The sequence below is a fragment of the Physeter macrocephalus genome, chromosome 14 (assembly GCF_002837175.3).
Source record: "Physeter macrocephalus isolate SW-GA chromosome 14, ASM283717v5, whole genome shotgun sequence".
Taxonomy (NCBI): Eukaryota; Metazoa; Chordata; class Mammalia; order Artiodactyla; family Physeteridae; genus Physeter; species Physeter macrocephalus.
This window is the reverse complement of record NC_041227.1, coordinates 21,379,664-21,407,136: the sequence shown is the minus strand read 5'-3', so window position 1 is coordinate 21,407,136 and position 27,473 is coordinate 21,379,664. Positions and strand designations below refer to the sequence as shown.

Genomic DNA, 27,473 nt, shown 5'->3' with positions numbered 1-27,473 from the left:
TTTGAGGAGCTCTGTGCCAGGAGTGGGATGAAGACCAGATACCTATTTCTTATTATAAATCACAACATCACAGATGACCTATGAAGAAGGAATAAATGAGCAATGAGTTTGGAGAGCTCTGAGGTGTCTGGAGTGGGGGAGATGAAAACAATATAAGTAGGAGTAATGTGGGCTCAACTGTAGTCTCTACTGAAGGAAAATGGTTGGTGGGGAGAAAATTAGCATTTACTGAGTACTCATTCTCTGTAAAGCACTTTGACAAGTACTTTTAGGTACAAACTCAGTTATTTTTCATGTGGTTCTATTAGACTTATTTTAAAATGGAGAAACTAAGGGCCAGAGAGGCAGCGTAACTTGCCACCATTGTCCAGATAGCAAGTGGTTTGAATCCAGATCAAGCTAACTCCAAAGCACATAGTTTTTTTCTTTCATTGAGATTTTATTTTATCAAAGGTACAAATTCACATATATTTTAGAGTAGAGAAGTTCTCCAGGGCTTATTACAAAAAATCTGCCACTCACCCTATTTCCTTCTTCTTAGATTAATTCTTTTAGCTGATTCTTTGGGGTTTTGCCTCTTTAATTATGGTATTTACTTGCATATAGTAAAGGACACAAATCATAAGTGCATCTCAGTGACCTTTTATATTACATACATATACTCCTTTGTAACCACCACCAAATCAAGATACAGAACATTTCCATCATCCCCAAAAGTTTCCCTCATGCCCTTTCCTAATCACTATAATCCCCCTCCCCAAACAAGGTATTCACTATTCTGTTACCTCTATACATTATCTTGCCTGTTCTTAAACTTTATATAAATATAATTACAGTGTACTCTGTTCTAGGTCTGGCTTCTTTTGCTCCGTATAGTCTTTGAGATTCAACCATGTCATTCTATGTATCAGTAGTTCATTCTTTTATTCTGTGTAGCAGTCCACTGTTATATACCATGAATGTTCCTATGAACATTTGGACATTTGGGTTGTTTCCAATCTTTTTGTTTTACTATTATATTTATTTATTATTATTTTTTAAATTTTATTTATTTATTTTTGGCTGTGTTGGGTCTTCATTGCTGCACGTGGGCTTTCTGTAGTTGGGGCGAGCAGGGGCTACTCTTCATTGCGATGCGCGGCTTTCTCACTGCGGTGGCTTCTCTTCTTAGAGCACGGGCTCTAGGCATGCGGGCTTCAGTAGTTGTGGCACGAAGGCTCAGTAGTTGTGGCTTGCGGGCTCTAGAGCGCAGGCTCAGTAGTTGTGGTGCATGGGCTTAGTTGCTCCGCGGCATGTGGGATCTTGCTGGACCAGGGATTGAACCTGTGTCCCCTGCATTGGCAGGCAGATTCTTATTCACTGGGCCACCAGGAAAGCCCTGTTTTACTATTATAAATAAAGCTTCTATGAACATTCTTTTTTTTTTTAATATTTATTTATTTGGTTGCGCTGGGTCTTAGTTGTGGCAGGCAGGCTCCTTCGTTGTGGCATGCAAACTCTTAGTTGCGACGTGCATGTGGGGTCTAGTTCCCTGACCAGGGATCAAACCCAGGCCCCCTGCATTGGGAGCATGGGGTCTTACCGACTGCGCCACCAGGGAAGTCTCCTATGAACATTTTTTTTAAATTAATTAATTAATTTATTTATTTATTTTTGACTGTGTTGGGTCTTCGTTTCTGTGCGAGGGCTTTCTCTAGTTGCAGCGAGCGGGGGCCACTCTTCATCGCGGTGCATGGGCCTCTCACTATCGCAGCCTCTCTTGTTGCGGAGCATAAGCTCCAGACGCGCAGGCTCAGTAGTTGTGGCTCATGGGCCTAGTTGCTCTGCAGCATGTGGGATCTTCCCAGACCAGGGCTCGAACCTGTGTCCCCTGCATTGGCAGGCAGATTCTCAACCACCGCGCCACCAGGGAAGCCCACCTATGAACATTTTTATATGTGTCTTTTTGGACATATGCTTCCATGTCTCTAAATATGCATATATTTCCACTTGTTGATTTTTCATTTGTAGGCATTATCTGTTGGCATTCCATTATGAAAGGTGATTTCTCTCATATACACATACACACCGACCCCATGACACACGTTTGTGTTTTCCACCGCTCCATCCTCCCAATATAATGTAATTTGGATTCGATCAATTTCCAGCATTTATACTAGCATATAAATGTTATTCACAGCTGAGCCATGACAGATTTCTTTTTCTGTACATTTTCCCTTTACCAAGTGACAGTGTTAGAATTTTTAAGTAAGGGCCACTGGGGGGGACACTGCAAGGTGATAGTGGCAGGAAGCCACTTCCTTTCCTTTTTAAATAAAAGTTAGGACTTCCCTGGTGGCACAGTGGTTAAGAATCCACCTGCCAATGCAGGGGACATGAGTTTGAGCCCTGGTCTGGGAAGATCCCACATGCCTCGGAGCAGCTAAGCCTGTGTTCTACAACTACTGAGCCTGCGCTCTAGAGCCCACTAGCCACAACTACTGAGCCCACACGCCTAGAGCCGGTGCTCCGCAACAAGAGAAACCACTGCAATGAGAAGCCCCCACACTGCAATGAAGAGTAGCCCCCGCTCGCCGCAACTAGAGGAAGCCTGCGCACAGCAGTGAAGACCCAACGCAGCCAAAAGTAAATTAAAAAAAAAAATTTAGCCCAAGAATCAGGGCTTGCCATACAGAAGGCCTGGTGACACTCATCTCAGCAGTCTTCAGGTCGCACTTTCTCCATCCTGTGGGCTGTTTCCAGGGTCCAGTCAGGAGACAGAAACCACACACTTTGAGTTGAGAAAATTTAACATAAAATATTGTTAACTAGTAGAAGGTTGCTTACTTCTCAAAGAGGTGAAAGGGGACTCTCAGGTGTCCAAAAGTAGCAGGTGGAAACCAGCAGCTACTCCTAGGCAGAGTGCATGTGGACATTCAGGGAACTAAGGACTTAGTTGGGCCCACCCCCACCAAGCCTGAGAGTCATGTCTCTTCAAGGAAGGTAAGGTTTCCACAGAAAGTACAACCAGCCAGGAGTGAAAAAACTTGCCAGAGGGTGGGGGCCGTAACTGGTCCATAGAGCCACTCACCAGATGAGGGAGACATTTGTCTAAAATAAGGTCTGAACAGCTGCAGAACTCCAGAAGCTGCAGCTGGATGGGGAAGAACCTGGTCCTAGGGTGCAGCTACAGCTTCTCTACGAGAATTCCTGATACCTTGAGCCAGTGGCTCTTGTGCTAAATTTTAAAAAGAGACTGGCAAATGGAAAATGTTTATGCATTCTAGCTCCAGTACTACAAAGAACAGTAGATCTGAGGCTGAGGATAACTGGCACAGGTTCTTTGCCCAATGGCTAGTGATCCCTGTCTGTCCGAATTTTATAAGGGTGGATCACTGAAAGGCCTTTGTGCACCAGGTGAGGCTTATCCCTTGGGTGATTAGACTGGGCCATTTCCTTGGGGAGCCCCTGATGTCAGCAGCTTTAGGTCTTTTCTCTGGGACTGGTCAGATTCCCCAGATAAGCTTTGAGGTTACACACCAGACACTAATGTTAGTATTCTTGGAGCCAAATTCAGAAAAAGACAGAGAGCCTCAACATTCAGGCTTTAAACATTGACTTTTCAGTATGGTGTATCTACCCATCTGGGCCTGTGGTCCTCCAGATCAAAGACCTTGTGTTTTATTGTTTCCAGAGAATAGACCTTCAGTCTTCTTCTGAGGTGGGAAAAGGGAAGTCCCCCAGAATGCAGGGGAGGGATCTGGAACTCCAGCTGCTTTACGCTTTGTTCCCATTGGACCACAGGTGCAGATAATTAGAATGATCATAGTCTTTGGTTTGTAATACACCCTCATCATTCATTGGTCCATGCACATAACCCACTTTTATTTAATTAGCTAGTTATTTTTAATAATGTAATAAGCACCCAAGATAATACCACCCAAAGCAAAAGCTAGGGTTTGACAGTAACCTGCATCTAACCAAATGATACTCTGAATTAACCTGTCCCCCTGCTTTTCTCACCCTGAGGAAACTATCATCTTTTATCAGTCCTTTGTTTTCCTTTATGATAGTTTTACTGAATTTATATGTGTTCTTTTACATTATGTACATATTTCTAATAATAGAAGGATATTATGCTGATGTAATTTGGGGAACTTTTTTCACTTAAAATTGCCAAGATTTATCCACATTACTGCTGGATGACTGTGAACAGTTTTGTATATGCCTCCTGCTTTATTTGTACGAAAGTCCATCTTGGGTGTAAGTTTAGGTGTGGAATTGCTGGATCTTAAGTGTTCATATATCATAAAAGTCACACTTTTAAGGCTTAGTGGTTTTTAGTATATTTGTGGAGTTGTGTAACATTGCACTATCTCATTTCAGAACATTTCCATCACCCCAAAAACAAACACCATACCTCTTAACAGTCACTCCCTATTCTTCTTCCCCCTGTACCTGGCAACCACTAGCCTACTTTCTGTCTCTGTGGATTTGCCTATTCTGGACATTTCTTAAATGGAATCATATAATATGTGGCATTTGTGTCTGACTTCTTTCACTTAGCATGTTTTTTTTTTTTTTTTTTTTTTTTTGTGGTATGCGGGCCTCCCTCCGCCGCGGCCTCTCCCGTTGCGGAGCACAGGCTCCGGACGCGCAGGCCCAGCGGCCATGGCCCACGGGCCCAGCCGCTCCGCGGCATGTGGGATCTTCCCCGACCGGGGCACGAACCCGTGTCCCCTGCATCGGCAGGCGGACTCTCAACCACTGCGCCACCAGGGAAGCCCACTAACTGGGATTTTGATAAGGATTGTGTTGAATCTGTAGATCAATTTAGGGAGCATTGCTATCTTAACAATACTGTTTCAATCCATGCACATGGAGTGCCTATCCAGTTATTTGGGTCTTTTAAAATTTCTTTCAGCAACGTTTTGTAGTGAAGTCTTCCCACTTCTTTTGTTATATTTTTTCCTAAGTATTTTATTTTGGGGGTGCTATTATAAATGGAAAGCTTTCTTAATTTCATTTTTGAATTGTTTATTGCTAATGTATAGAAATACAATTAAGTTTTGTATATTGATCTTGTATCCTTCAACCTTGCCGAACTAATTTATTAGCTCTGATTGTTTTTTTGTGGATCCTTAGGATTTTCTACATACAAGATCATGTCATCTGCAATAGACATAGTTTTACTTCTTCCTGTCAAGGCTGGATATGTTTTATTTCTTTTTCTTGCCTAAGCAGAGCTTTCTAGGCCCTGGATAGAACCTCTGGTACAGTGTTGAATAGAAGTGATAAGTGGACATCCTCATCTTGTTTCTGATCTTAGGGGAAGCCATTCAGTGTTTCACCATTAAGTATGATGTTAGCTGTGGATTGTTCATAGATGTCCTTCATCAGGTAGCGGAAGCTCTCTTCTACTCCTAGTTTGTTGAGCACTTTTATCATGAAATCGTGTTGGATTCTGTCTGATGCTTTTTCTGTATCTATTGAAATGTATGTGTGACTTATGTTCTTTATTCTTTTAATATGGTGTATTACATTTATTGATTTTTGTATGTTGAACCAGCCTTGCATTCTCTGGATAAATTCCACTTGCTCATGGTGTGTAATCCTTTTTATATGTTGTTGCATTTGGTTTGCTAGTATTTTGTTAAGGATTTTTGTGTCCATATTCATAAGAGATATTAGTCTATAAGTTTCTTATGTTGTCTTTGTGTGGTTTTGGTAGTAAGGTAATACTTGGCCTCATAGAATGATGAGAAGTATTCTCCCTTTAATTTTTTGTAAGAATTTTGGAAAGATGCTGTTAATTCTTTAAATGTTTGGCAGAATTCACAGTGAAGCCATCTGGGCCAAAGCTTTTCTTTATGGAATGTTTTTATATTACTAATTTAATCTTTGTTTCTTCTTGAGACACTTTAGGTTGTTTGTGTCTTTTTAGGAATTGGTACATTTCATGTAGGTTATCTAATTTGTTGGCATACAATTATTCATAATATTCCCTTATAATTATTTCTATTTCTGTAAAGCTGATAGTGATGTCTCCTCTCTCATTCCTGTTTTTAGTAATTTTGAGTTTTATCTCTGTTTTTCTTGGTCAGTCTAGCTGACTAATTTTCGATTTCATTGATTTTCCCCATTCTTTTTCTATTCTCTTTCATTTATTTCCACTCTCATCTTTATTATTTCCTTCCTTCTGCTTGCTTTAAGTTTCCTCTCCTTTTTCTAGTTTCTTAAGGTGGAAGGCTAGCTATGAATTTGAGATCTTTCCTCACGGGCCCAGCCGCTCCGCGGCATGTGGGATCTTCCCGGACCGGGGCACGAACCCGTTTCCCCTGCATCGGCAGGCGGATTCTCAACCACTGCGCCACCAGGGAAGCCCCTTTCTTCTTTTTTAATACAGGAATTTACAGCTGTAAATTTCCTTCTAAATATTAACATAGCTGCATCCTATAAGGTATTTTCATTCATTTCAAAGTATTTTCTAATTTCCTTTTGATTTCTGCTTTGATCCATTATTATTTAGGAGTATGTTGTTTAGTTTCCCACATTTCCTTCTGTTATTGATTTTTAATTCATTCCACTGTGGTCAGGGGATATTCTTAGTATTTCATTCCTTTTCAAATTTATTGAGACTTGTTTTATGTCCTAACATGGTCTATCCCAGAGAATGTTCCATGTACACTGAGAAGAAAATGTATTCATTCTACTGCTGTTAAGTGGAGTGTTGTGTAGATGTCTGTTAGGTCTGGTGGTTTATAGTGTTGTTCATTTCTTCTATTTCCTTGTGATCTTCTGCCTCGTTATTCTATCCTTAATTGAAAGTGGGATATTAAAGTTGCAAACTGTTATTGTTGAATATTCTATTTCTCTCTTCAATTCTGTTTCATTTTGCTTCATCTGTTTTCATTGTTATGTCTTCCTTTTTTTTTTAATATTTATTTATTTGGTTGTGCTGGGTCTTAGTTGCAGCAGGCAGGCTCCTTACTTGCGGCTCGCCGGCTCCTTAGCTGTGGCATGTGAACTCTTAGTTGTGGCATGCATGTGGGATCTAGTTCCCTGACCAGGGATTGAACCTGGGCCCCCTGCATTGGGAGCGTAGTCTTAATCACTGCGCCACCAGGGAAGTCCCGGATGTTACGTCTTTATTAAACAGGACTTTCAACCAATCATCCTTTGTACCATGTTTACCCTCTGCTTGCAGGGAGAACTGGTGCGGACAAATCTTGGGCCTTTTCAGGCTCCTTGGTACATGATCACTTACTTTTTTCACTTTCCCCACTGCCAGCCTAGCAGCCTTATTGAGTCTGTTAAATGAGTGATTACAGTCTTCCTTCTGCTTTCCCACTTTCAAAATGTTATTGCTGTTGTCACTTTTCTTTGTTGTCTTTGTCCTTATGAGTTTATGGCTTATAAAGAAAAAAATTTACTGTTATGTTTATGATTTTTCTAGAAGGAGTAAAGCTGTATTTTAATCCAGTATCTTTAATTGGAAGTTTCAAAGACCATGATCTTTCCACTGCATAGTGCTAGATAGAGTGGGTACTTTCCTGAAGACAAAGGATGCTTGGTTTTGACTGTAGACCTTAAAAACCAGTTCACAGAATTTACAAAATTCCATGCTAAGTGCTCTGGGAGAGACAAATGTATATAAGATATGGCCCTTCTTCTCCAGGAGCTCACTCTGTGGAGAGATGAGATGTACAGAAATACTGCTATGGCACATGTAAAAAGGGATAAGTAATAAGAACTATTGATACCTTTCATTGAACGCCTACAGATTTCAGACAGACGTGTTATGTACATTAAACAATTCAATCTAATAATCTCATAATGGGAATTGTATTTTTCCCACTTTCCAGGTGAAGAATGAATTGTTTTATACAAGGCCAGCAGCTAATAACATATCAAGGGACATTTGAAGCCACGTGTGTCTAACTCTGAAGCTTTCCTCTTTCTACCATGTCAGGGTATCTTAGGAGAGGCCCCGTTAGGGACCTAGAGGAATTCAAAGGCAGGAGAGGATCAAGGAAGGCTTCAAGGTGGAGGCATCCCAGCTGGGCCTTGAAGGATGGATAAAATTCAACATTTTAGATTTTGGGGGGAAGGGGATCATTCCAGGAAGGGGGAATAGTTTGCTCAAAAGCCAAAGAGGAAGGAATTATAAGATGCATTTGGGGGTTTTAAATAACCTGGTGGGAGACTTAGTGTAGGATACCTGCGGGAGGTTAATTAGCCAAAACAGCACCTGACCTGGAAGAATGAGGCCCTGAGGTGTTTGCATTGGAATAGGAGAAAGCTAAGAAGAGAATTTTAATGATTTTTGTAAAGTAAGAACATCCTCACAACATATATATAATGTGTGTTTAATTAAAAATGTGTGAGGTCACAGACAGTGGTTTGTCACAAGGCTGAAGAGTTCATTTGAAATTTAAGCAAGCAAACACATGTACATGGAATCTACAAAAAAAAAAAAAAGGTTCTAATGAACCTAGGGGCAGGACAGGAATAAAGACGTAGAGGTAGAGAATGGACTTGAGTACACGGGGAGGGGGAAGGGTAAGCTGGGACGAAGTGAGAGAGTAGCATTGACATGTATACACTACCGAATGTAAATAGATAGCTAGTGGGAAGCAGCTGCATAGCACAGGGAGATCAGCTTGGTGCTTTGTGACCACCTAGAGGGGTGGGATAGGGAGGGTGGGAGGGAGATGCAAGAGGGAGGAGATATGGGGATATATGTATATGTATAGCTGATTCACTTTGTTATACAGCAGAAACTAGCACAACATTGTAAAGCAATTCTACTCTAATAAAGATGTTAAATAAAAAATAAAAATAAATTTAAGTGAAATTTAAGCAAGCAAACACATGTACATGGAATCTACAAAAAAAAAAAAGTTTCTAATGAACCTAGGGGCAGGACAGGAGTAGGGTGGGAGGGAGATGCAAGAGGGAGGAGATATGGGGATATATGTATATGTATAGCTGATTCACTTTGTTATACAGCAGAAACTAGCACAACATTGTAAAGCAATTCTACTCTAATAAAGATGTTAAATAAAAAATAAAAATAAATTTAAGCAAGCAAATGCTTGTATTGCTCTTATTGCTTTGAAATGAAAGCAAATAAGTTTTCTAAACATTAATAATCTCATCTTCTCTAATAAAAAAAAACCCACAGTGATATCCCCTTTCTTATCTATCAAATTAGCAAAAATAAAAAAGTGATCATTTGTACTAGCAAGCATGTGGGAAAACAGGTAGTATAAATAAATGAGATGGCTCCATATATCCTGATAAGGAGTGACGACCTCTGCCATACTTTTAAGTGGAAAAGCACAGTGTAGAACGGTACGTGTAGCAGACTACACTTTGTGTTTTAAAAAAATGTGAGTGGGGGGTACAATTTATACGTAACAGCTTTTCCTGAGAAGTTCCATTAGCACTTAAGCCAGTTTTACCCCTTTTATACCAATATCATTCCTTCTCTTTTTTTTTATCTCAAACTTTGCTGCTCAAGTTCCCCTTCAGACTTTCAAGGGGGAGCTGGATAGGTCATTTCATCTCTAATTGCCATGTGGTTCATTTGTTGTTCACTTTTCTTAGTATCTTCAGCATTTATCACGTTTCCTTGGAATGGCTCCAGTGCCCTTTAGTTTCAGGTAGCCTCTGATCCAGTTGGTAAGTTTCCTACTGTGTTCTTGGCTCACTTTACCCATATAGTAGTGAGAATGCAAATACACGTTCTCCTTATCTCTGTTTCTCTACAAGGCTTGCTGGTGGTGACCTTTACACACTGCTTTAGATTTAGTGACTCTCACTATCCCTGATACATTTCTTTCCTCCAGCGTAAACATTTTCCATTCTGCTTCAAACTATTTACTGGTGTGTGTGTGTGTGTGTGTGTGTGTGTGTGTGTGTGTTTGTGTGTGTATACATATATGTACATATATGCTTATGTACACAAAAACCTAGCAACTCATTCTGGTGGCCTCCAAGAAGACCAGCAAGATAGGGGCCAGTGGACAATGGGTGGTGGGGAGGGAGATTCTCTTTTTACTGATACAGACCATTTTGTTTCTCTTGAATTTTATACAGGGAATATAGCCAATATTTTATAATAACTTTAAATGGAATATAATCTATAAACATTTTGAATCACTGTGTGGTACAACTGAAACTAATATTATAAACCAATCCTACCTCAACAAAAAAAAATAGTATTGGTAGTAAGAGTAAATAAATGATAAATGGACTTAATAAAGTATTATAAATGGAATATAATATATAATTCTACAATGTATATTATTAAATGATAGTATATAAATAGATATTATACCCATAATATTGATGAAGATACAGATAAGCTAATTATGCAGATTTATGGCTAATAAGAAAAATGTTACTTTCCACTTATTTTATACTTTACAGTCCATATAACTTTTCTTATTTAATTTTTAAAACAGCCCTGGCAGGTAGCTGGTTATTATCTTTATTTTACAGACACTCTATTTTTATGAGAATGGCAGAACATGAGTAAGACACAGATAAGGAAACTCGGCTTCCAAATGGTTAGGTAACCTAAGTTTCACATCTAGTACTTGAATCCAAGTTTAGTGCAGTTTCCTCTGTGCTGCAGAGAAGGGTATTCAGAGCATATCCCCATGTTTTTGTGCTTGATTTGGAGTTAATTACCGACCTTTTCCACCATAGATTCTTTGGTGCCCTCATTCAACACAGAATATGGCACTGAACCAGTCTGATGCAAATAAAAAAGAAGCCATTCAGCCTACCAGTACATAAGTAGGCCCCCCAGCCTCTGCCCCATCTCCCATCATGGGCAGGGAGCTTTGGCTTTGGGCATTGAGAATGCAAACCAAACAAGATAGACTTGTACTGTAGCTCAGAAGTTTACCTGTGTCTTCTTTTCATTGTTCTAGGAAGAGTTGCAGGCCAACCTGGACCTGATTCAAACCTACAGACTGCATATTGCCCAAGATATCAACCAAGAAAACCTACAGCTCTTCCTGGGTTCCTATAATGGGTACAGTTGTTTCTATTCCTTCACTTAAATGCAGACTAGGTCTAAGAAGATAACGGATATTTAAGAGAGAAGGAGAAGAGGAGAAAACTACTTCCTCCATGTTGTGTGATGAGATTGCTTTCGTACTTTTCACCACAGTAGAAGGGGAAGGGCTTTCAGGTAGAAATGAAGACAGTTTTCAAGAGCAATGCATGAATTGAAGGCTGTTTCAGGCACGTTCAACTACCAGTTGTACTTTTAAGATGTTTTGAGACCAGAAGTACCTAAAGTTATGTACACACACAAAACACACAGATTGAGGTGGCACAGAAAGATGCATGTAGAGGAGGCAAAGAATAGAAGTCTTGGGCCCCAATTTAGTCTCTCTCCTGGTGTCCTGTCATCACGCAGAAGTGACACCCGAAGAGAAGCTTAATTCTTATCACACACGGAGAGAAGCTTAATTCTTATCTTGGGACCAGCTTCTCCAAGGTGAAAATGTTAGCTCCTTCTAGCTTTCTGGGTACATGGAAAAGATTGAGGAAATGGGTCAGCTGTAACTTACCCAGAGTCACACAGCCGGTCAGGAGCAAAGCCAGGTTTTGAACCCAGTCTCTCTAGCTCCTTCCTCTGTGTAACAGAGCTTCCTTATTTTTCGTTGAAATCAGAAAGGTTATTAAGTACTGCACTGAACTGTTAGTTACCAGGAGAATGTTCCCCCAAAAAAGTTCCCCTTGGACCTCCATGGCGGTCCAGTGCTTAAGATTCTGTGCTCCCAAAGCAGGGGGCACGGGTTGGATCCCTGCTCGGGGAGGATCCTGCATGCCACGTGGTGTGGCCAAAAAAAAAAAAAGAAAAAAGTTCCCCTTAAGAAATTATTCCTATAAACTGGTTGGAAAATTGAACACTTAAGACTTGAGGATTTCAACAGCAGTGCTGTTGAGTTTTGAAGTTGCCTCCTCTTAGCATCCTGCGGAGTCCCTTTTTCCTGCCCTGTACCACTCAGGATGCCACTGAACAAAGTGCGCAAGGGCCCCTTCCATCATCTGTGTGAAAGAAAGATAGTTTTCAGATTTCTTGATACATTTTGGTTGTCACAACCAGGAAGTAACCTGAGTTGCCATGATTTTACCTGAAAAGCGCATTGATTCCTTTGTGTTTCTCTAGACGCAGAGACCTGGAGATCGAAAGACCCATTCTGGGACAAAATGATAACAAATCAAAGACATTAAAGTAAGTCCCTCAGTCTCCCCCACCACGTTGCTCAACATCTTTGCCTTTCATAGACAGAGTCATTTTCAGTGGAGTATCTGAGCTGCTTGCTGAGTGTCCTCTTCTTTTCCCTTTCCCCAGGTGTTCTACTTTATTGGTGGTAGGTGACAATTCACCTGCAGTTGAGGCTGTGGTAAGTATGTCCTGATGTTGTGAAGGTGAATAAGATGAAATGCAATAAATTGTGTGTAACACGCTGCTGACGCACTCGAAACAGTTGGTAGGTACTAGTTTTTGTGATTTCTCATTACACAGACCAGGGTTTGCAATTTGTGACCCAGTTTGGAGGAAGAATTCCTCGTTGATCACTGGGTTTCATCCGAAGGGATCAGGACTGCCCTTGAGTGCTTTGGGTGGTGGAGCTCGCTCTGTGGCAGGCAGTACAGGTAAAGGCCACTGGCTTATCGTCAGACTGCTGACAGCCTTGGCCTTCTGCAGCCACCACAGATATAGAAGGCCGCTGGGAGCCTGTATACTTTCCTCAAGCACATAGTACCCTGGCAAAAAAAAATGTGTGCTCATTGTAGAAAGCTGGTAAATAGGAGGACGGGAGGAGAAGTCATGATCCCATTACTCAAAGACAAGCCATTATGCTTCTCTTTACAATAGATGGGATGATATTAGCTATACAGTGTTTTGGGACCTCATGACTTAGCACTGTTGAGGGCATTTTTCCATACTATAAAGTCAGTATGTCTGTATAAGGTTCAGTCTTATAAATATACCCTTGTTTATGTAACCCCATTCTCCTGTTGATTATTTCTGATTTTGCACCATTAATAATGTTGCTGTTGAACATCCGTAGAGAATCTTTGCCTGAATCTTTGATCATTTCCCTGGGATGAGGTGGAAATAATGTGTCAAATATCATAAACCTCTGTAAGGTTTTTAATACATTTTGCCAGATTCCTTTCCAGAAAAGACATAACAGTGTGTTGCCACTGCCTATGTGTGAGAGTGCCTGTTTCACAGCATGCTGTTCAGCCTTGGACTTTTAAATTTCATTAGTAGTTAATTTGATTAAAAATGGTATCCCACTGTTTTAATTTGCACTTCTGTAATTACAGATGAAGCTGACAGTTTTTCATAAGTCTGTTATCACTTGCTTGTCTTTCCCACAGCATATATAACTTAAGTATCTGCGTGAAATTATCTGGTTTTCTTTGGCCTACTTCACTTCTACCCTATTTAGAGCAAAACATTAGGAAATAAAGCTTTTAGAAAGGGAATCTAATAATTAATCAGAGATGCAGACATAGATGAGAAGGTTGGTGGGCGGGGGGGGGTGTTGGTAGGGTGAGATAGGTGTGACAATAGAATATATTCACACTTCCCTGAATTACCCTGTAAAACATTCCGTGTCTAGTGTAAAATACATAGTGTGGCTTGAGCACAGAGGCAAATAACTCTCAAATCAAAAAAAAAAAAAAATCCCCAAAGGTAATAAAGTTATAGTGATGATCTCATCAAGAAGGAGTTTTGTAAAGGTCAGTCTTTTTTGGCTAAAAAGGTAGAGATACATGCTACAAAATATCTATCAAAAACATTTTTTCATAAACATGTGTTTATGAAAATAGTATCGTTTATAGAAAATACTCTTAATCAGAATTCTCTAATCATGCTGAGTTGCCTTTTGGAAATTACATGGACTTAAAGCAACATTACCAATTATTTTTCAAGATTGTGTAAGTTGGCCAATACAGATAAGATCTTTTTCTGATTTCCACACCTTCAGTGTTTATAGAGAAGAACTTCAGGAACCCCATCTGTACCACAAACTAGATGCTCTTCTAGACACATTCAAAACCAGCTCCCCTGCCAGAGCCTTTTATCCCATAAGTTGGTAGGGATTCAAGGGCTATATCCATGCATGGAAGAGCAGGAAGAAACCACAAATTCTGGTCACTGTTGCTAGCTAGTCTTGCTCACATATTCATTCAGCATCTCCTATTCTCTCGATGCTGTGGAGAATACAAAAATGATTAAGACGGAGTCTGCACTTGGAGCTGGGGAGAGAGTAGACATGTCAAAAACCAACTGTTGTTCTTGGCCTACCGGAAACGGAGACTTCCTATAAAGTTGCAGAAATTACAAAGTGATGAACCAAGGAAAGCATGCTTTATTATATTAAATACAGACTTGGGAGTTCATTCTTCCAGAAAATATTTATTGTATATCTACTGTGTTCTCAGCACTGTGCCTGGCAGTTAGGGGTCCGGTTTTTACACTCTGCCCTTTAGAGCACCTTCTGTAGTAAGTAAACGGGTACATTTGTTTGTCACTGCCTGCGTTGTCACTTGTATAGAGCAAAAACCTTGATTTGGTGATTCTGGCTTTTAGATCATCCTGTGATTTTAGAAGAGTTTTGAATACCTACCCATCAGCAATCCCCAGAGTAAACATTCAGCTGGGTTACTGGTTCTTGCCTAGGTAATTTTAATAACTCCCTAACTGGCTCACTGCCTCTGCAGTCTGTCATACAGGCCACTGCTGGTTATTTTCCTAAAACAACTCACATCCTGTCACCCCAGAAACCCTCTGTGGCTTTTTGCCTTCCACAGTCAGTTCAAGTCTTTCCAGCCTCTCCCCACAGTGCATCCTCACGCCATGCTTGTCTCTGTAACCCCACACATGCCCTGCACACTCACTTCGCATCCCCTGGGTCTTTGCTTATGCTTCCCCCCTGACTCTGGAAGCCTTCAAATGCCCACCCCTTCTTACTCTAGCTGTAGAAATTCTACTCATTCTTCTATTCTCGCTCAGCTCAGAAGTGAAATTTTCAAGTGATCTCATTCTGCCTCATAGTACATTTCCACCCCACTAGATTCCATGCTCTTAGCACAGTGTTTTACATGTGTGCTTGGGCAAAAGCATGTATAAAGAAGAGATCCAGGGCTTCCTTGGTGGCACGGTGGTTGAGAGTCCGCCTGCCGATGCAGGGGACGCGGGTTCGTGCCCTGGTCCGGGAAGATCCCACATGCCGCGGAGCGGCTGGGCCCGTGAGCCATGGCCGCTGAGCCTGCGCGTCCGGAGCCTGTGCTCCGCAATGGGAGAGGCCACAACAGTGAGAGGCCCGCGTACCGCAAAAAAAAAAAAAAAAAGAAGAAGAGATCCAGTTAATCGAGTTAACCATAAAACATTGTTGAACCTGGAGATTATCTCCCCAGAACATTTTCTTTGAGGTCTCTGCCTTTGTGGATACAAAGGTATGAGATACCATACATGTAAATATACAAGGTTGTAATTCTTAATTGTAATGGCTACAGTGAGAGAAAAACCGTAGAGAGTTCAACTTTACATGGGATAGCCAAAGATCTTGAGGCAGAAGAGAGTCAGGGTGTAAGGAATGGCAAACCCACTACCTCCAGGGCACGGGAAAGGGGTGAGAAATGGGCAGGGGAGGGGTTTAAGGGCCAGTTGTGCTGGGAAATCATCAAGACCCCAGCAGGTGAGGGCCACGGTCCAGTTCACTTTTTAAAGTACATAACTTGTCCCCATGTTATGTAGCGAGTAGGAGGAATTAGATTCAACATGTAGTCCTTTAAAGACTCTACTTGTAACGGATTCAGAAAATGAACTTTGCCAGATTTTTAGATCTACTAAGAAATATAAGATATAAAGTACTTCATATAAGTATGTCTCCCACTTTGTATTTTGGTAATTTGGCTGATTCAGCCATCTCCAAATGAGCCATTGATCTTGGAAGATCATTTTCATGCCAAGCTATTTCTTATTTTTCTAGCAGTTCATAAAATTGTCTCTCTCTCTCTCTTTTTTAAGGTTGAATGCAATTCTCGCCTGAATCCTGTAAATACAACTTTGCTAAAGGTAATGTGTCTTCTTTCCTCATTGCCAACCATTAGTGAGTAAATTATATGTGGTTCAAATTACTTTATTTCTGGAATAGTTGCCCAGAAAGAAGGAAAGCTTCTCTTTCTCTCTCTGATTCTCTTTAAAAAAATTTCTTTTCCTGAATATATTCTCATTGTAGAAAATTGGAAAATAGGAAAAAAATGGAAATATAAAAAAGAATAAAATAAAAATTACCCTAATCCTGCCACCCAAAGGTAACCTTCTGGTAAAAATATCAGTCTTTGTCCTATACATTTTTACATCATTAAGATCATAGGCTGTTTATAGCCCTGTGTCTGTTTTCCTCAACTTTTTGACATATAAACATCTTCCCGTGTCATTAAAAATGTCATAAGCGGGGGCTTCCCTGGTGGCGCAGTGGTTGAGAGTCCGCCTGCCGATGCAGGGGACACGGGTTCGTGCCCCGGTCTGGGAGGATCCCATATGCCGCGGAGCAGCTGGGCCCGTGAGCCATGGCCGCTGGGCCTGCGCGTCCGGAGCCTGTGCTCCACAAAGGGAGAGGCCACAGCAGTGAGAGGCCCGCATACCGCAAAAAAAATTAAAAAATAAAAAAAAAATAAAAATGTCATAAGCATTATTTAATATTGTTGTGAGAAATCAGATAATGAATGGAAATTCTTTACGTGCTAAATCCCCTTGTATGGATAAGGAAGCTTCCAATAACATTCTCATGATAAGGGTAGATGCATTTTTTTCTTTCTCTTAGGGCAAATAGAGAGTAACTCTTGTACTAAATTTCTAGGGTTAATATCAAGCTTCTCCCTATTTTGATTGTACCCCAGGCTCACATTTTCTGGAGCCTCTAGTGACATATTTAAGGGCCTGACCTCCTGGTTTGAATTTGGATTACAGTAGATTTAAGTACTGATCTTATGCTTCTGACTGTTACTTTCTCAGCCTGAAAGACCTCTGCTTTCTTCCCTTTCTCTTTGAAGTGAGATTAAAAGGGAAGTGCTGCCACCAGAAGCAGCCCGTATTTCCTGGAAATATAACATGAGGTTAATGCTCTGAGGTGACAAAACTCAGAGTGTTCTGAGGTCCAGGTGATTGATGAACTAATCTAAAATATGAATTTTTTTTTTAAAGCATGTGGCTTCAAATTAGCTTTTGTTGCAGCTTTGAATCAGTTTTCCAAAAGCGCAAAACAACTTTACAGTAGCCATAGATGTGCTTATTTCTGGGCAAAAATGCCCATCCACAACAGCATGATGGAACTGATTCTCTGATAGGTATCAAGCTTGGAAACAGTCTTTCCCAGTATTCTCTCTGCATACGGGAACTGTTTTACAGTTCTAATCAGACTTTGACTCCTACCTTCATGAAAATACAGCCTGAGCCAGTTAGGTCTGTTTTATAATTATTCAGGTTAAATATTTGTTCCTGATCTTACACGTAGAATTTTCAGGGAACTGACTGTTCCTTATTAACCTCAAATTCCTGTGTCTCATGTGGCAATCCCATCTGCTGAATAACAGTCCACCCTCAAAGAAAGTTTTTATGTTAGTGAAGGGAGACCGTGAGGTTCATGTCTCTTTTTTAAAAAATGCCAGTCAAAAAAAAAAAAAAAAAGCCAGTCAGCCTGAATAGGTTACTATCTGAGTATGGAATGCATAACAGCTGGAAGGAGGAGGGTGGCCTCATGGTTGGCCATCATGCCCTAGAAGCAGTGTTCTCTGCGGATTGGCAGAATATGCATCACCTGGCTTGTTAGAAATGCAGGTTCTTGAGACCCGCTCCAAACCTATTCAGTAAGAATCTCTAGGGACTTTCCTGGTGGTCTAGCGGTTAGGACTCCGTGCTCCCAATGCAGGGCGCCCAGGTTTGATCCCTGGTCAGGGAACTAGATCCCTCATGCCACAACTAAAAGATCCCACATGCTGCAGCTAAAGAACCCGCACGCCACAACTAAAGATCCTGCACGGGGCGATGAAGATCCCACGTGCCGCAAAATAAATAAATAAATTTTTTTTTTTTTTTTTTTAAAAAGAATCTCTAGGGCAGGAACTCAAGAATCTGAGTTTTAACAAGTCCTCCTGGTAATTCCAATGCATGCTAATAAAACCCTACTCTAGAAATCTTTGCACAGGTGAGAATAACCAACTGTAAAGATTTATGAAGTGAGAGACAGCCTTACCAAATCCAACTATGAAATGAAAGTGGCTGACCAAGTAGGTTGGCTGAATTCAGCCTCAGTGCCTGATTGGAGGCATCCCCTTAGTCGTGAAGTGAAGACAATGTAGAGTTGAGAGGGAACCTTAAAAGTGTGGTACCCTGAGAAGTTAGGATCACACTGTTTGAGGACTCTGAAAGGAACATTCTCCAGGTGGAGGCAGCACCATGAAGGTAGTGGTTAACTTCACTATCACCCAAATGGAAGATTCCCGACATGGGCCTGAAAGTTAGGCCCTGCACTACTGATTAATAAACGTTGAATAATCTTTCAAAATTACATCCAAGGTTATTGCTAGGATTTAAGTCTTTGTGTAAGAGTGCATTGAGGAGATGGACACTTGGATGTAGTTAAACATTAAGTTAAGGACCCTAAAATTTGATCCTGTCCTGTTTGAAAGGACCCATGGATGTTCAGAGCATTTCCCCTAAGTGTAAGTCTCAGCTGACTTACATTTTTTTCCTCTTCTAGATGGCAGACTGTGGTGGACTACCCCAAGTAGTTCAGGTAAGGAGATTTTTTAAAAAGCACCCATTTGATTCCAGCTCTCTGACTGTGCAAAGATTAACGCCTTCTTATTTTGTCCCCCTAGCCCGGGAAGCTCACTGAGGCCTTCAAGTACTTTTTGCAGGGAATGGGCTACAGTGAGTAGTACACAACTTTCTATTCTACCAAAGATTTATTGATAATGGGGTCATTTTGGCATCGGATGAGCACTCAATTCTCAGGGCTTAACCTCTGTGCTAGCCAGCCTGAAATCAAGTAGAAACCAAAATGTTTATGGAACATTCATCTGTGCGTATATATAAAGATGAGCTAATGCTTATTAAGCACTTACTTTGTGCCAGGCACTCTATATTCTTAACCTTGAGAGGTAAGTTCTGTTATTAGTCCCATTTTATAGAAAAGGAAGCTGAGGCTCAAAGAGGCTAAGCACCTTTCCCAGGGTAACGATTCAGCTGCAGAGCCATGATTCAAACCCTGGCAGTCTGACTCCAGAGCCCACATTTTCAACCACTGAAGCTTAGCCAGACCTAGCTATGAATCTGAAGTTGTTATTTGCATCTGAACTCAGCTGGTTAATGACTCCTGGACTAGAGAAGCAAAATGGAGACTCCAGAAGAAAAGGAGTTAAATCAGTTAAGTCTGCTCCACCACAGGAGATGAACTTGCAGAGTATTTTAGAGTGAATCCAAGGATGTGTCCGTATCATGTGCCAGTGTTCTGGTCTCTTGTATTGTGAGACCCCTGAGCTTTCTCATTTGTCACAGAATATCCACACTTGCTCCTTTCTTGGAGTTATAAAAAGGAAAACTCTTCTACCCAGGTACAGAGCTCTTTATCCAGTAGGGTGATTTTTCTCCTGTCTTTGGTATCAATGTGATTAATGACGATTGGGCAGCTGCTCTGGGCAGCAGCTGGGCCCCTGGGTACAGCCCTGTACCTGGCAGGCAGCTCGTGTGTGTCTCGTCTAGAGTGGCTGTGTCATCCCCGTCTGTGCGCCACTACCACCCGAGCCCACACCCATATCCCTCTGGGAGGGGCAGAAGTCCCTCTCCTTTCCGAGGAAGCAGCTGATCTTCCAGCTGTTGGATCCATTTCTGATCCAAGCAGGTTGGCTCTTTATAGTGAAGGAGAAAACCTTTGACTAGTTGAGAGAAGTAACATCTGAGATGTTCTTGAAGCATCAATTGGCCTCAACCTCCTTTCTGGGGCCTTAAAATAAAACTTCACCCCTGGCTTAGAGCGTTCTGTCAGTGTCTGCCAGGCAGCCGAGGTTGCCGCTTGGCACTGTCGGGTCACTAACCTGCCTTTTCCTGTGTCCATCCTGCTTCCAGTCCCGTATGTGCAGCTCAGTCACCTGAGCACCGAGTCAGGTACCTTTCTCTATGCTGGCCCCTGCCCCTGCCTCCCAGCCATGCTCTCCTGGCTGCATTGGCTGCCCGCAGCATGTCCGCGGTTTTCCTGTGCAGTGAGAGCCCGATAGAACGTGGCTCGTTGTGCCCTGAGCGAGTTAGCCTGCAGGTCCCGCCCTGGTCCCCCAGGAGTAAAGGAGCGGGTTGTAACAGCCAGGGTCACAGCAGCAGCTGACACTTTATAGGCAGCGTCCCTCCTCCACCACCACCTACTTACTGATCCTTGAGTTAACCGCCAGACACTGGATTCTCAATTAGGAGCGTCAGAGCCTGTGCCCGGAGAACTGCAGGTGATGGCATCTTCGGACCCCAGCGTTGAAATGGCAGCTGGGGGAGTGGCTCGCGTCTCGGAAAGATAGGCAGTGGGGTATGCCAGGTAAGGCCCTTTCCTGGCCGAGCTGGAAGGACCTTACAGACAAAGCAGTGGCAGTAGGCAGGAGTCTGAGTTCAACAGCCACCTCCAGTGCTCTTCCTCACAGGCAGCCTGTACCTCACGCCCCGTGCAGAGACCAGCTCCAGGCCCGCCTGCCCTCCCTACACCTCATCTTCCTACACGTCTCCTCCCCAGGTAGCAAGGGTCGCCTGTGGACACGGATGGTAGTCTTGTTGTATCGGGCTTGCACTGTGTTTGTGAAACAACCTTCATACTTGTGTGGTGTGGTTTGTCTTTCTTTCGTTTAGTCTTGCATGCACTGCAGGTTTTGGTTACCTACTTGGGTTCCCAAAGCCTCCTTCCTAATCACCTTATGAATGGCATGGGCATAGCTAAGAGGCTATACTCTGGACTTAGGTTTCCCCTTGTTCTGCTGTGGACTAGAATCAGCTGAGATTCCAACCAGAACCAGAGGATTAAAGCAGCCTTGCCTGTAGCCCCTCACCTAGAGCCAATAATGCAGAGTGGGGATGGCTATGTCTTGTGCTGGTGTCACCTTAAATGGGTTGGGAAAGCGAAATGTAAAGCTTTTGGTGAAACTTCTAGATTAGCTGAGTTTAACCAGGGCTCCTTCCTATAGTCCTCTTGGTTCTTTCTTACAGTCCCATCTGCCAGCATGACCCGGCTCGCCCGATCACGGACCCACTCCACCTCAAGTAGCATCGGCTCTGGAGAAAGTGCCTTCAGCCGATCTGTCGCCAGCAATCAGTCAGATGGAGCTCAAGAGTCCTCTGAGTCTCCTGATGTTCTAGACAGACCCCAGACCATGGAGGTGTCCTGCTAAGCAGATGCTCCTCCCCCGGACCATGCAAGTCCATCCTCCTTCAAACAACCACTCCATAATATAACACTTCATCCAGCAAACTGGCATCTATCTTTAAGTCTTGCATGGCCACTGACTCTCTCTTTCTGGCATCCTGGATTAATCATCCTCTCTGCCTGCCCACCCCCCTTTTTGTATGTACCAAGAACCACTTCCATGCCATTACTGTAGCATTCCAACATCTTCAGCTGGTCAGATCTCCATATCTCCTCTTGCCAGCTCTTTCCTGTGCTTTCCCAACTATGTAGCTAAGATGGTTTGATCCTGATGTATGTGTGTGAGCACGCGTGTCTGTGTTTGTGTGTGCATAGTTCTGTGATTTTAGACAGGCTTTCTTGTAGAGCTTCTGCAAAAAACAAAAAAAAAAGGGACTCTTTTTTTGCATTTTCAGTGGTGTTTTTAGGGGAAATATGCAGAACAGGTTTCTAGGTTGGGTAGGCCATTGCATTCTCTTTCGCTTCCATATTGGTCAACAAGATCTGCAAAGTGACTTCAGGAGAGAGCAGTTCTGAGGAATGTGGGAGATCATAATTCCTGTTTGGATTGTTGGCTGTGACCAACAGAAGGGAGCCTGTTCCATAGAGAAGCAGGCCGGGTGGCCAGCCACCTTCTCCTCTCCAAATGAATTCACATATACTATTCTGTGAATAAAAGGGAGGGAGATATGTTCTCTTAGAAGCCCATGAATGATGAGGTTCTGAAGCAACGTGGAGTTTTTCCCAAGGAGTGAGTGTGGCTTAATCACTGGACTTTTTTAGCACAGGAAGGGGAAAACGAAATTCCAGGCCTCTGCTCTGTCAGAACAAAACTGAGTCTCTGCAGTGTCTGATACCATACCAGACGTCTGCAGGAAGCGCCTCCCAGGAGGAACACTCTCCATCCCTCAATTGCCCCAGAAGGGAGAGGTATAGCCTGAAAATTATATAGATGATGAGGAAATGGCTGGGGAGGGAGGAACAGTATAGACTTGATTTCAGCAGACTTAATGGAAGCTAAATGAAATTCAGATAAAACCCATTTCTCAGAAAGTTATTTCTGTGAACTCCCTTTTGTAGGAGGGAAGGGGCCAATCTGTAAGGGCAGCCTGTCCGGGTAGGATTTTGTTCAGTCCGCTGCTATGTGACGGAGTCACAGCCACCCAGAGAGTATCACCAGGAGGAGGGTGAAAGCAACTGCCACCCAGTAAGGGCCCAGCTTTGAGGGCATTGAGATGTTACATAGAGAAGGGTTACACAGTTCTGATCTTAGGAAGGGGCTTTTCAGATGCAGCATTTGCTTTCTGCTGAGATACGGAATGTGTTACTCTGTCAGAGTACAACTTTTTACGGATGATGAAATAAAGCTGTATATGTCTCATTGTTACCCGGTGGCTGGTGTGATTTCTCTCAAGCCACTTCCTGGGGCTCGGGGGTACCGAGTGACTGCGTGTGGGTTCCGTGCTGGGCATACTCACATACCTGATGATTATCCACCCAGCAACACTGTCCATTTAAAGTGAGGAAACCAAGACCCAGGATAAATAATTTGCCTGAGGTCATACCAGTAAGCCAGCCGAGATTGAACCCTGAGTCCATCTGACATGCCTATATTCCTCTCAAACCGAAAACCTGACCGTGAGAAGCCTGACCGTGAGGTGATGCAGGAGAAGCCGAGATCTTGGAAAGGCATTCTGCATCTCAGCTCTGCCCTCTTTGTGCAGTTGCCACGTCCCACCCCTCGTGTAGTAATCTGCAGCCACCTGCCAGGGCTTCTCCAGCAGACCAGACTGTATTTCGCCAGAAGGGGCTGTCTTCATACCCACCAAGGATAATTTCAGGAGGCAGCCGTCTCAGGTCAGTTTTGAATGGTCCAGGGGCTGCGGCTACCACTACATCGAGGTTGCTGTGTCTGTGGCAGATATTTGTAAAATGACTCGACCCTGTCCATCCTGGTAGAGGACAGGAAACAAATGCACGTGGGCCGATACAGGTGACCGTGCTGAGGTCCTTACAGAACAGGCAAAAGCAGAGTTCCGGAGCTGGAGGTGGTCTCGTGGGCACAGTTGCTCTACGAACCCACCTTGCTCCAGCTGCCTTGGCTACACATCGGCATGGATGGTTGCCTGTTTGCCACCTTGGCTGTGTGCCTGGAGTCGGGCCCCAACTCGCTGGTCCTTAACCACACTCATCCTCATCTCATTTTCATTTCCTTTCTTCCTATTCAATATATTTCCCCCCCCCAAAAAAAAAAAAAGTTGGGGTGCCTGCTTTGTGAGAGGCAAGGAAGTGGCCAGGTAGATGCTACCTACCCAAGATGATTGTGTGAAGCTTTTCCGTATAAATTGTCTCACCCAGTTCTCATGGCAACTCTGCAAAGTGGCAGTGTGTTTTACAGACAAAGAACAGCTGAGGAAAGTTAAGTGATTTGGCCAAGGACACCTAGCTAGAAAAAGTTCCCAGTTCTTCCAAAATCGATGCATTTTCATATTTTATTAACTACAGGCCGAGCCCTTACAGCTTCCTGAATGTTCCTCCTACTGAGCCAGTAAGGTAGACCCTATTCCAGTTTTGTGGACGAGAAAACAGGCCCAGAGGTAGCCAATTTACAAATGGTCAAAAAACTAACAAAGCAGCAGATCTAGGCTTTAAACTCTCTAATTCCCAGGTGCCTCCCTGAGTGGAACGGGAGAGGATATGGTGGGATTTTTTTGAGACCATAGATGGTCACGCCCTACTTCCTTCCTCGTTCATGGGCCTCTCCTTAAGGCCAGTCCAAAAGTCTGCCTGTCAGATGAAAAAATGGACATCGCGGTGGTGTGGAGGCAAGAGCAGGAGGGTGGGCCTGTGATCAGTTCCCTCCCATAACATCCTGGTTAGAACCTCCACTCTGGCTCCCTCAGCTCTCCACGCCAGGTGCCGCAGGAGTTAAATCTCAAACCAGCCTTCCCCGGGGCGGGGGTGGGGGGAGGGAGAACCTGAGCCCAGGTGTGCTCAAGGCCCCAGAAAAGGCTGCATTGTCTGTGAAATGGCCGTTTCGTGTTAAAAGCATCTGTCTCCAGGATTGCTAAGCCCCTAATGGGGAGGCAGTGAATGGGTGGTTATTTAGATATACTAATGAGCTGAGATTTTTACTAATTTAAATTCAAAACGAAATTTTGTTTTTTGGCCACGCCACACGGCTTGTGGGATCTTAGTTCCCCAACCAGGGATGGAACCCGGGCCCTCAGCAGTGGAAGCGTGGAGTCCTAACTACTAGACCACCAGGGAATTCCCTAAATTTAAATTTTAATGACTGATTTAAACATAGCAATCAAAGGGGGTTCTATCAGAGATTCTTTATCCTAGCCGAGTGGTTCTTAAGTGTAGGGTGTGCATCAGAATCACCTGAACGGCTTGTGAAAACAGGTTGCTGGCCACCTACTGTGGAGTTTCTGACTGGGTAGATCAGAGATGGGGCCAGAGAACTGGCATGTCTAGCAAATTTCCAGATGATGCTGAGGCTGCTGGCCTAGGGACCACACCTGAAGAGCCACTGTCCAGGTCCTGCTACACGAAGTGTGGTTCCCAAACCAGCAACACGGGTATTGCCTGGGAGTCGTTAGCAATGCAGAATCTTGAGCCCCACCGAACCAGAATCTGCTCTTTAACCAGGCCCCCAGGGGATTCCTATACACATTAAAGGTCGGGACACGCTGAGGCAGTGCTTCCCATACTTGCTAGTCAAAGGAATCTCTTGGAGTGTTTTTTTTTTGTTTTTTGTGTTTTTTTGCGGTACGCGGGCCTCTCACTGTTGTGGCCTCTCCCGTTGCGGAGCACAGGCTCCGGACGCGCAGGCTCAGCGGCCGTGGCTCACGGGCCCAGCCGCTCCGCGGCACGTGGGATCTTCCCGGACCGGGGCGCGAACCCGCGTCCCCTGCATCGGCAGGCGGACTCTCTACCAGTGCGCCACCGGGGAAGCCCTCTTGGAGTGTTTAAGATTCAAATTTGGGGGCTGCTCCTCTGGTGACCTGGATTCAGAAGATGCGGGGGGGATCCCAGGAATCTGATACTAACAAGCCCCTCAGGTGATTATTATGACCAGGTAAGCATGGGAAACTCCTGCTCATTTAGCTTGGTTCTGTGTTCCCTGGACCAGACCAAGCCACAAAGTCAGAGAGAAACGTCTCCCTCCAGGATCATGATGAGGCAGCTGCTTCTCCCCCATAAACAGGAACTTGGGGAAGGTGGCTCCCCGATGGTCTGTGATGCCGTCAGAGGAAACGGGTGGTTGTGAGAACCACAGAGCCTGCAGATGTGAGCTGGGAGCCCCAAGGACCCTGTGACAGAGCTCGAAGAGCCCTGGGCCTGCTTCCTGGCCTGGCTGTGCTTGGGAGGGCCAGCCAGTTGGAGGTCTCTAAGGAGCATGGGGCTCCTGTCCCATCCCAGGGGTACAGACTGCTGACCACAGGCAGATGCCAAGCTCCCCAAAGCAATATCGAGATCCTCTCCCTGAAGACTCCCAGGCTGAGAGGGTCCTGGGTGACCTAGGACTAAGGACATTGGCAGACTTCCAGAAGGGGCCCCTCCAAAGCCCTAACCTCTTCAGCTAAAGCATGTGTCTTAGCCGAGCCCGTGCCCCAAGCCTCTGATGACAGGAAAACAGTAAGTATGCTTGTTTTTTGTTTTCCGATGGCCTTGGGACTGAGGAAGGATGGTCCCCTCAAGACTGGGAGTGGGCTTTACGGTTGGGACAGAACGTCAGTGGATAAGAGGAGTCTAGATTATAACCTCTGAAGACACGTTCAGCTCTAGAGTCCACAATTCTTCTTAAAAGGGTGATCTTTCTCAGTTGAAAGGGAGGGAGGTCTCCCTTCAGCTCAATCCAAATTTATCACTTACGCCGCCACTGAGAAATTCTCTGCAGAAAATTATCTTCAGAAAAACACAAAAGACTCGGATTGTAGATCCAGCTCTGCACTAACCAGCTACGAACGGTGAGCACGGGGTTGCTCTCCCTGGGCCCTGGGCCTTGTATTGAATGGCATTCAAACCCTGCCGACCTCTCAAAGGGTCAGGTACTATGGTCAAAACACCAAATGTTCCATGTGCTGACCGCGGCTGCATTTAACTCTTTGCTTCCGCCCATGCCCGGGTCCCCTAGAAAGTGCCTACCTAACATGTAGTAAGTTGTTCAAATACTTAGACAATTATGATTAGATTCTTAAAAGTTTGGGCCAGTACCATGTCCCCCTCCTAGGTCTGCCCACCCATGGTCTTCATATTTCCCCTAGAAGGCCTCCTGACGTTGACGGGACCAGATGAAGGGAGCTGGCAGAGTGCAGGGTTCTCCTGCCTCTCGGGCCCAGCCCGCGGCACCGCCTGCAGCGGGGAGAAGTCTCTGGCTTCAGTGTGGTTGGTGACTGTCTTGCTGAAGGAGGGGAAAGGAGACTAACCTCTACTGAGCACACACTGCGTGCCAGGCCCCTCAGCTTCTCCTCACAACCCCATGGAATCAGTATTATCCCAGATTCACCAGTGAGACTCAGAGAAGTTACGCGCTTTGCCTGAGGTCACACAGCCCGAGCTTGGTTGGTCTGAATCACTCGTGCTCCCCAGGAATGATCTCTCCCAGGGATTTTCTGGACCCATGTCTGCATAGTTAAGCACAGAGCATGTGCCCCATACCCAAGGGGAAAGGACTATTGAAAACCTGGCCTGAAGGGGTGCCTTGGCATTGAGGGAAGCAGAGACCCCAGGAGGCGGCAGCGCCATCTCGGGCTGCCAAGGCTTCAGGATTCCAAAGTCAGAGCAGGAAGTGGCTGCCAGGAGCCATTCCCTAGTGGTGGGCCTGTTTTGTGTTAAAGAGCTCTCCTGTCCCATGAATACGCAATTCCCCCCGGGAGGCAGGAGCAAACATGCCGTCATCCGCATGTGGATGGCACGAGACTACAGACAGCTGTGCCATTCTCCAGGGCCGGATCCTTGCTCCTCGGAGAGGAAGGCCCATGAGGCCATGGGAGT

The 27,473-nt window shown here is 44.0% G+C and overlaps 1 protein-coding gene across 4 annotated transcripts in view; it reads left to right on the top strand.

Annotated features, from left to right (window-relative positions):
* Nucleotides 1-23,133, top strand: part of NDRG3 (NDRG family member 3) — a 91,287-nt gene extending 68,154 nt beyond the window's left edge. For 2 of the 4 annotated variants that reach the window (XM_055089792.1, XM_024128475.2), the window contains 7 exons: nt 10,926-11,029; nt 12,176-12,241; nt 12,362-12,413; nt 16,061-16,108; nt 18,795-18,830; nt 18,916-18,967; nt 21,275-23,128. In XM_055089792.1, coding sequence (XP_054945767.1) covers nt 10,926-11,029; nt 12,176-12,241; nt 12,362-12,413; nt 16,061-16,108; nt 18,795-18,830; nt 18,916-18,967; nt 21,275-21,456 — 540 coding nt within the window. In that variant the 3' untranslated portion in view covers nt 21,457-23,128. Of the gene's footprint in view, nt 1-10,925; nt 11,030-12,175; nt 12,242-12,361; nt 12,414-16,060; nt 16,109-18,794; nt 18,831-18,915; nt 18,968-20,161; nt 20,201-21,274 lie in introns of all 4 variants that reach the window. The other 2 variants (XM_055089791.1, XM_024128474.3) reach the window with 2 other exon arrangements.
* The last annotated feature ends 4,340 nt before the right edge of the window (nt 23,134-27,473 follow it).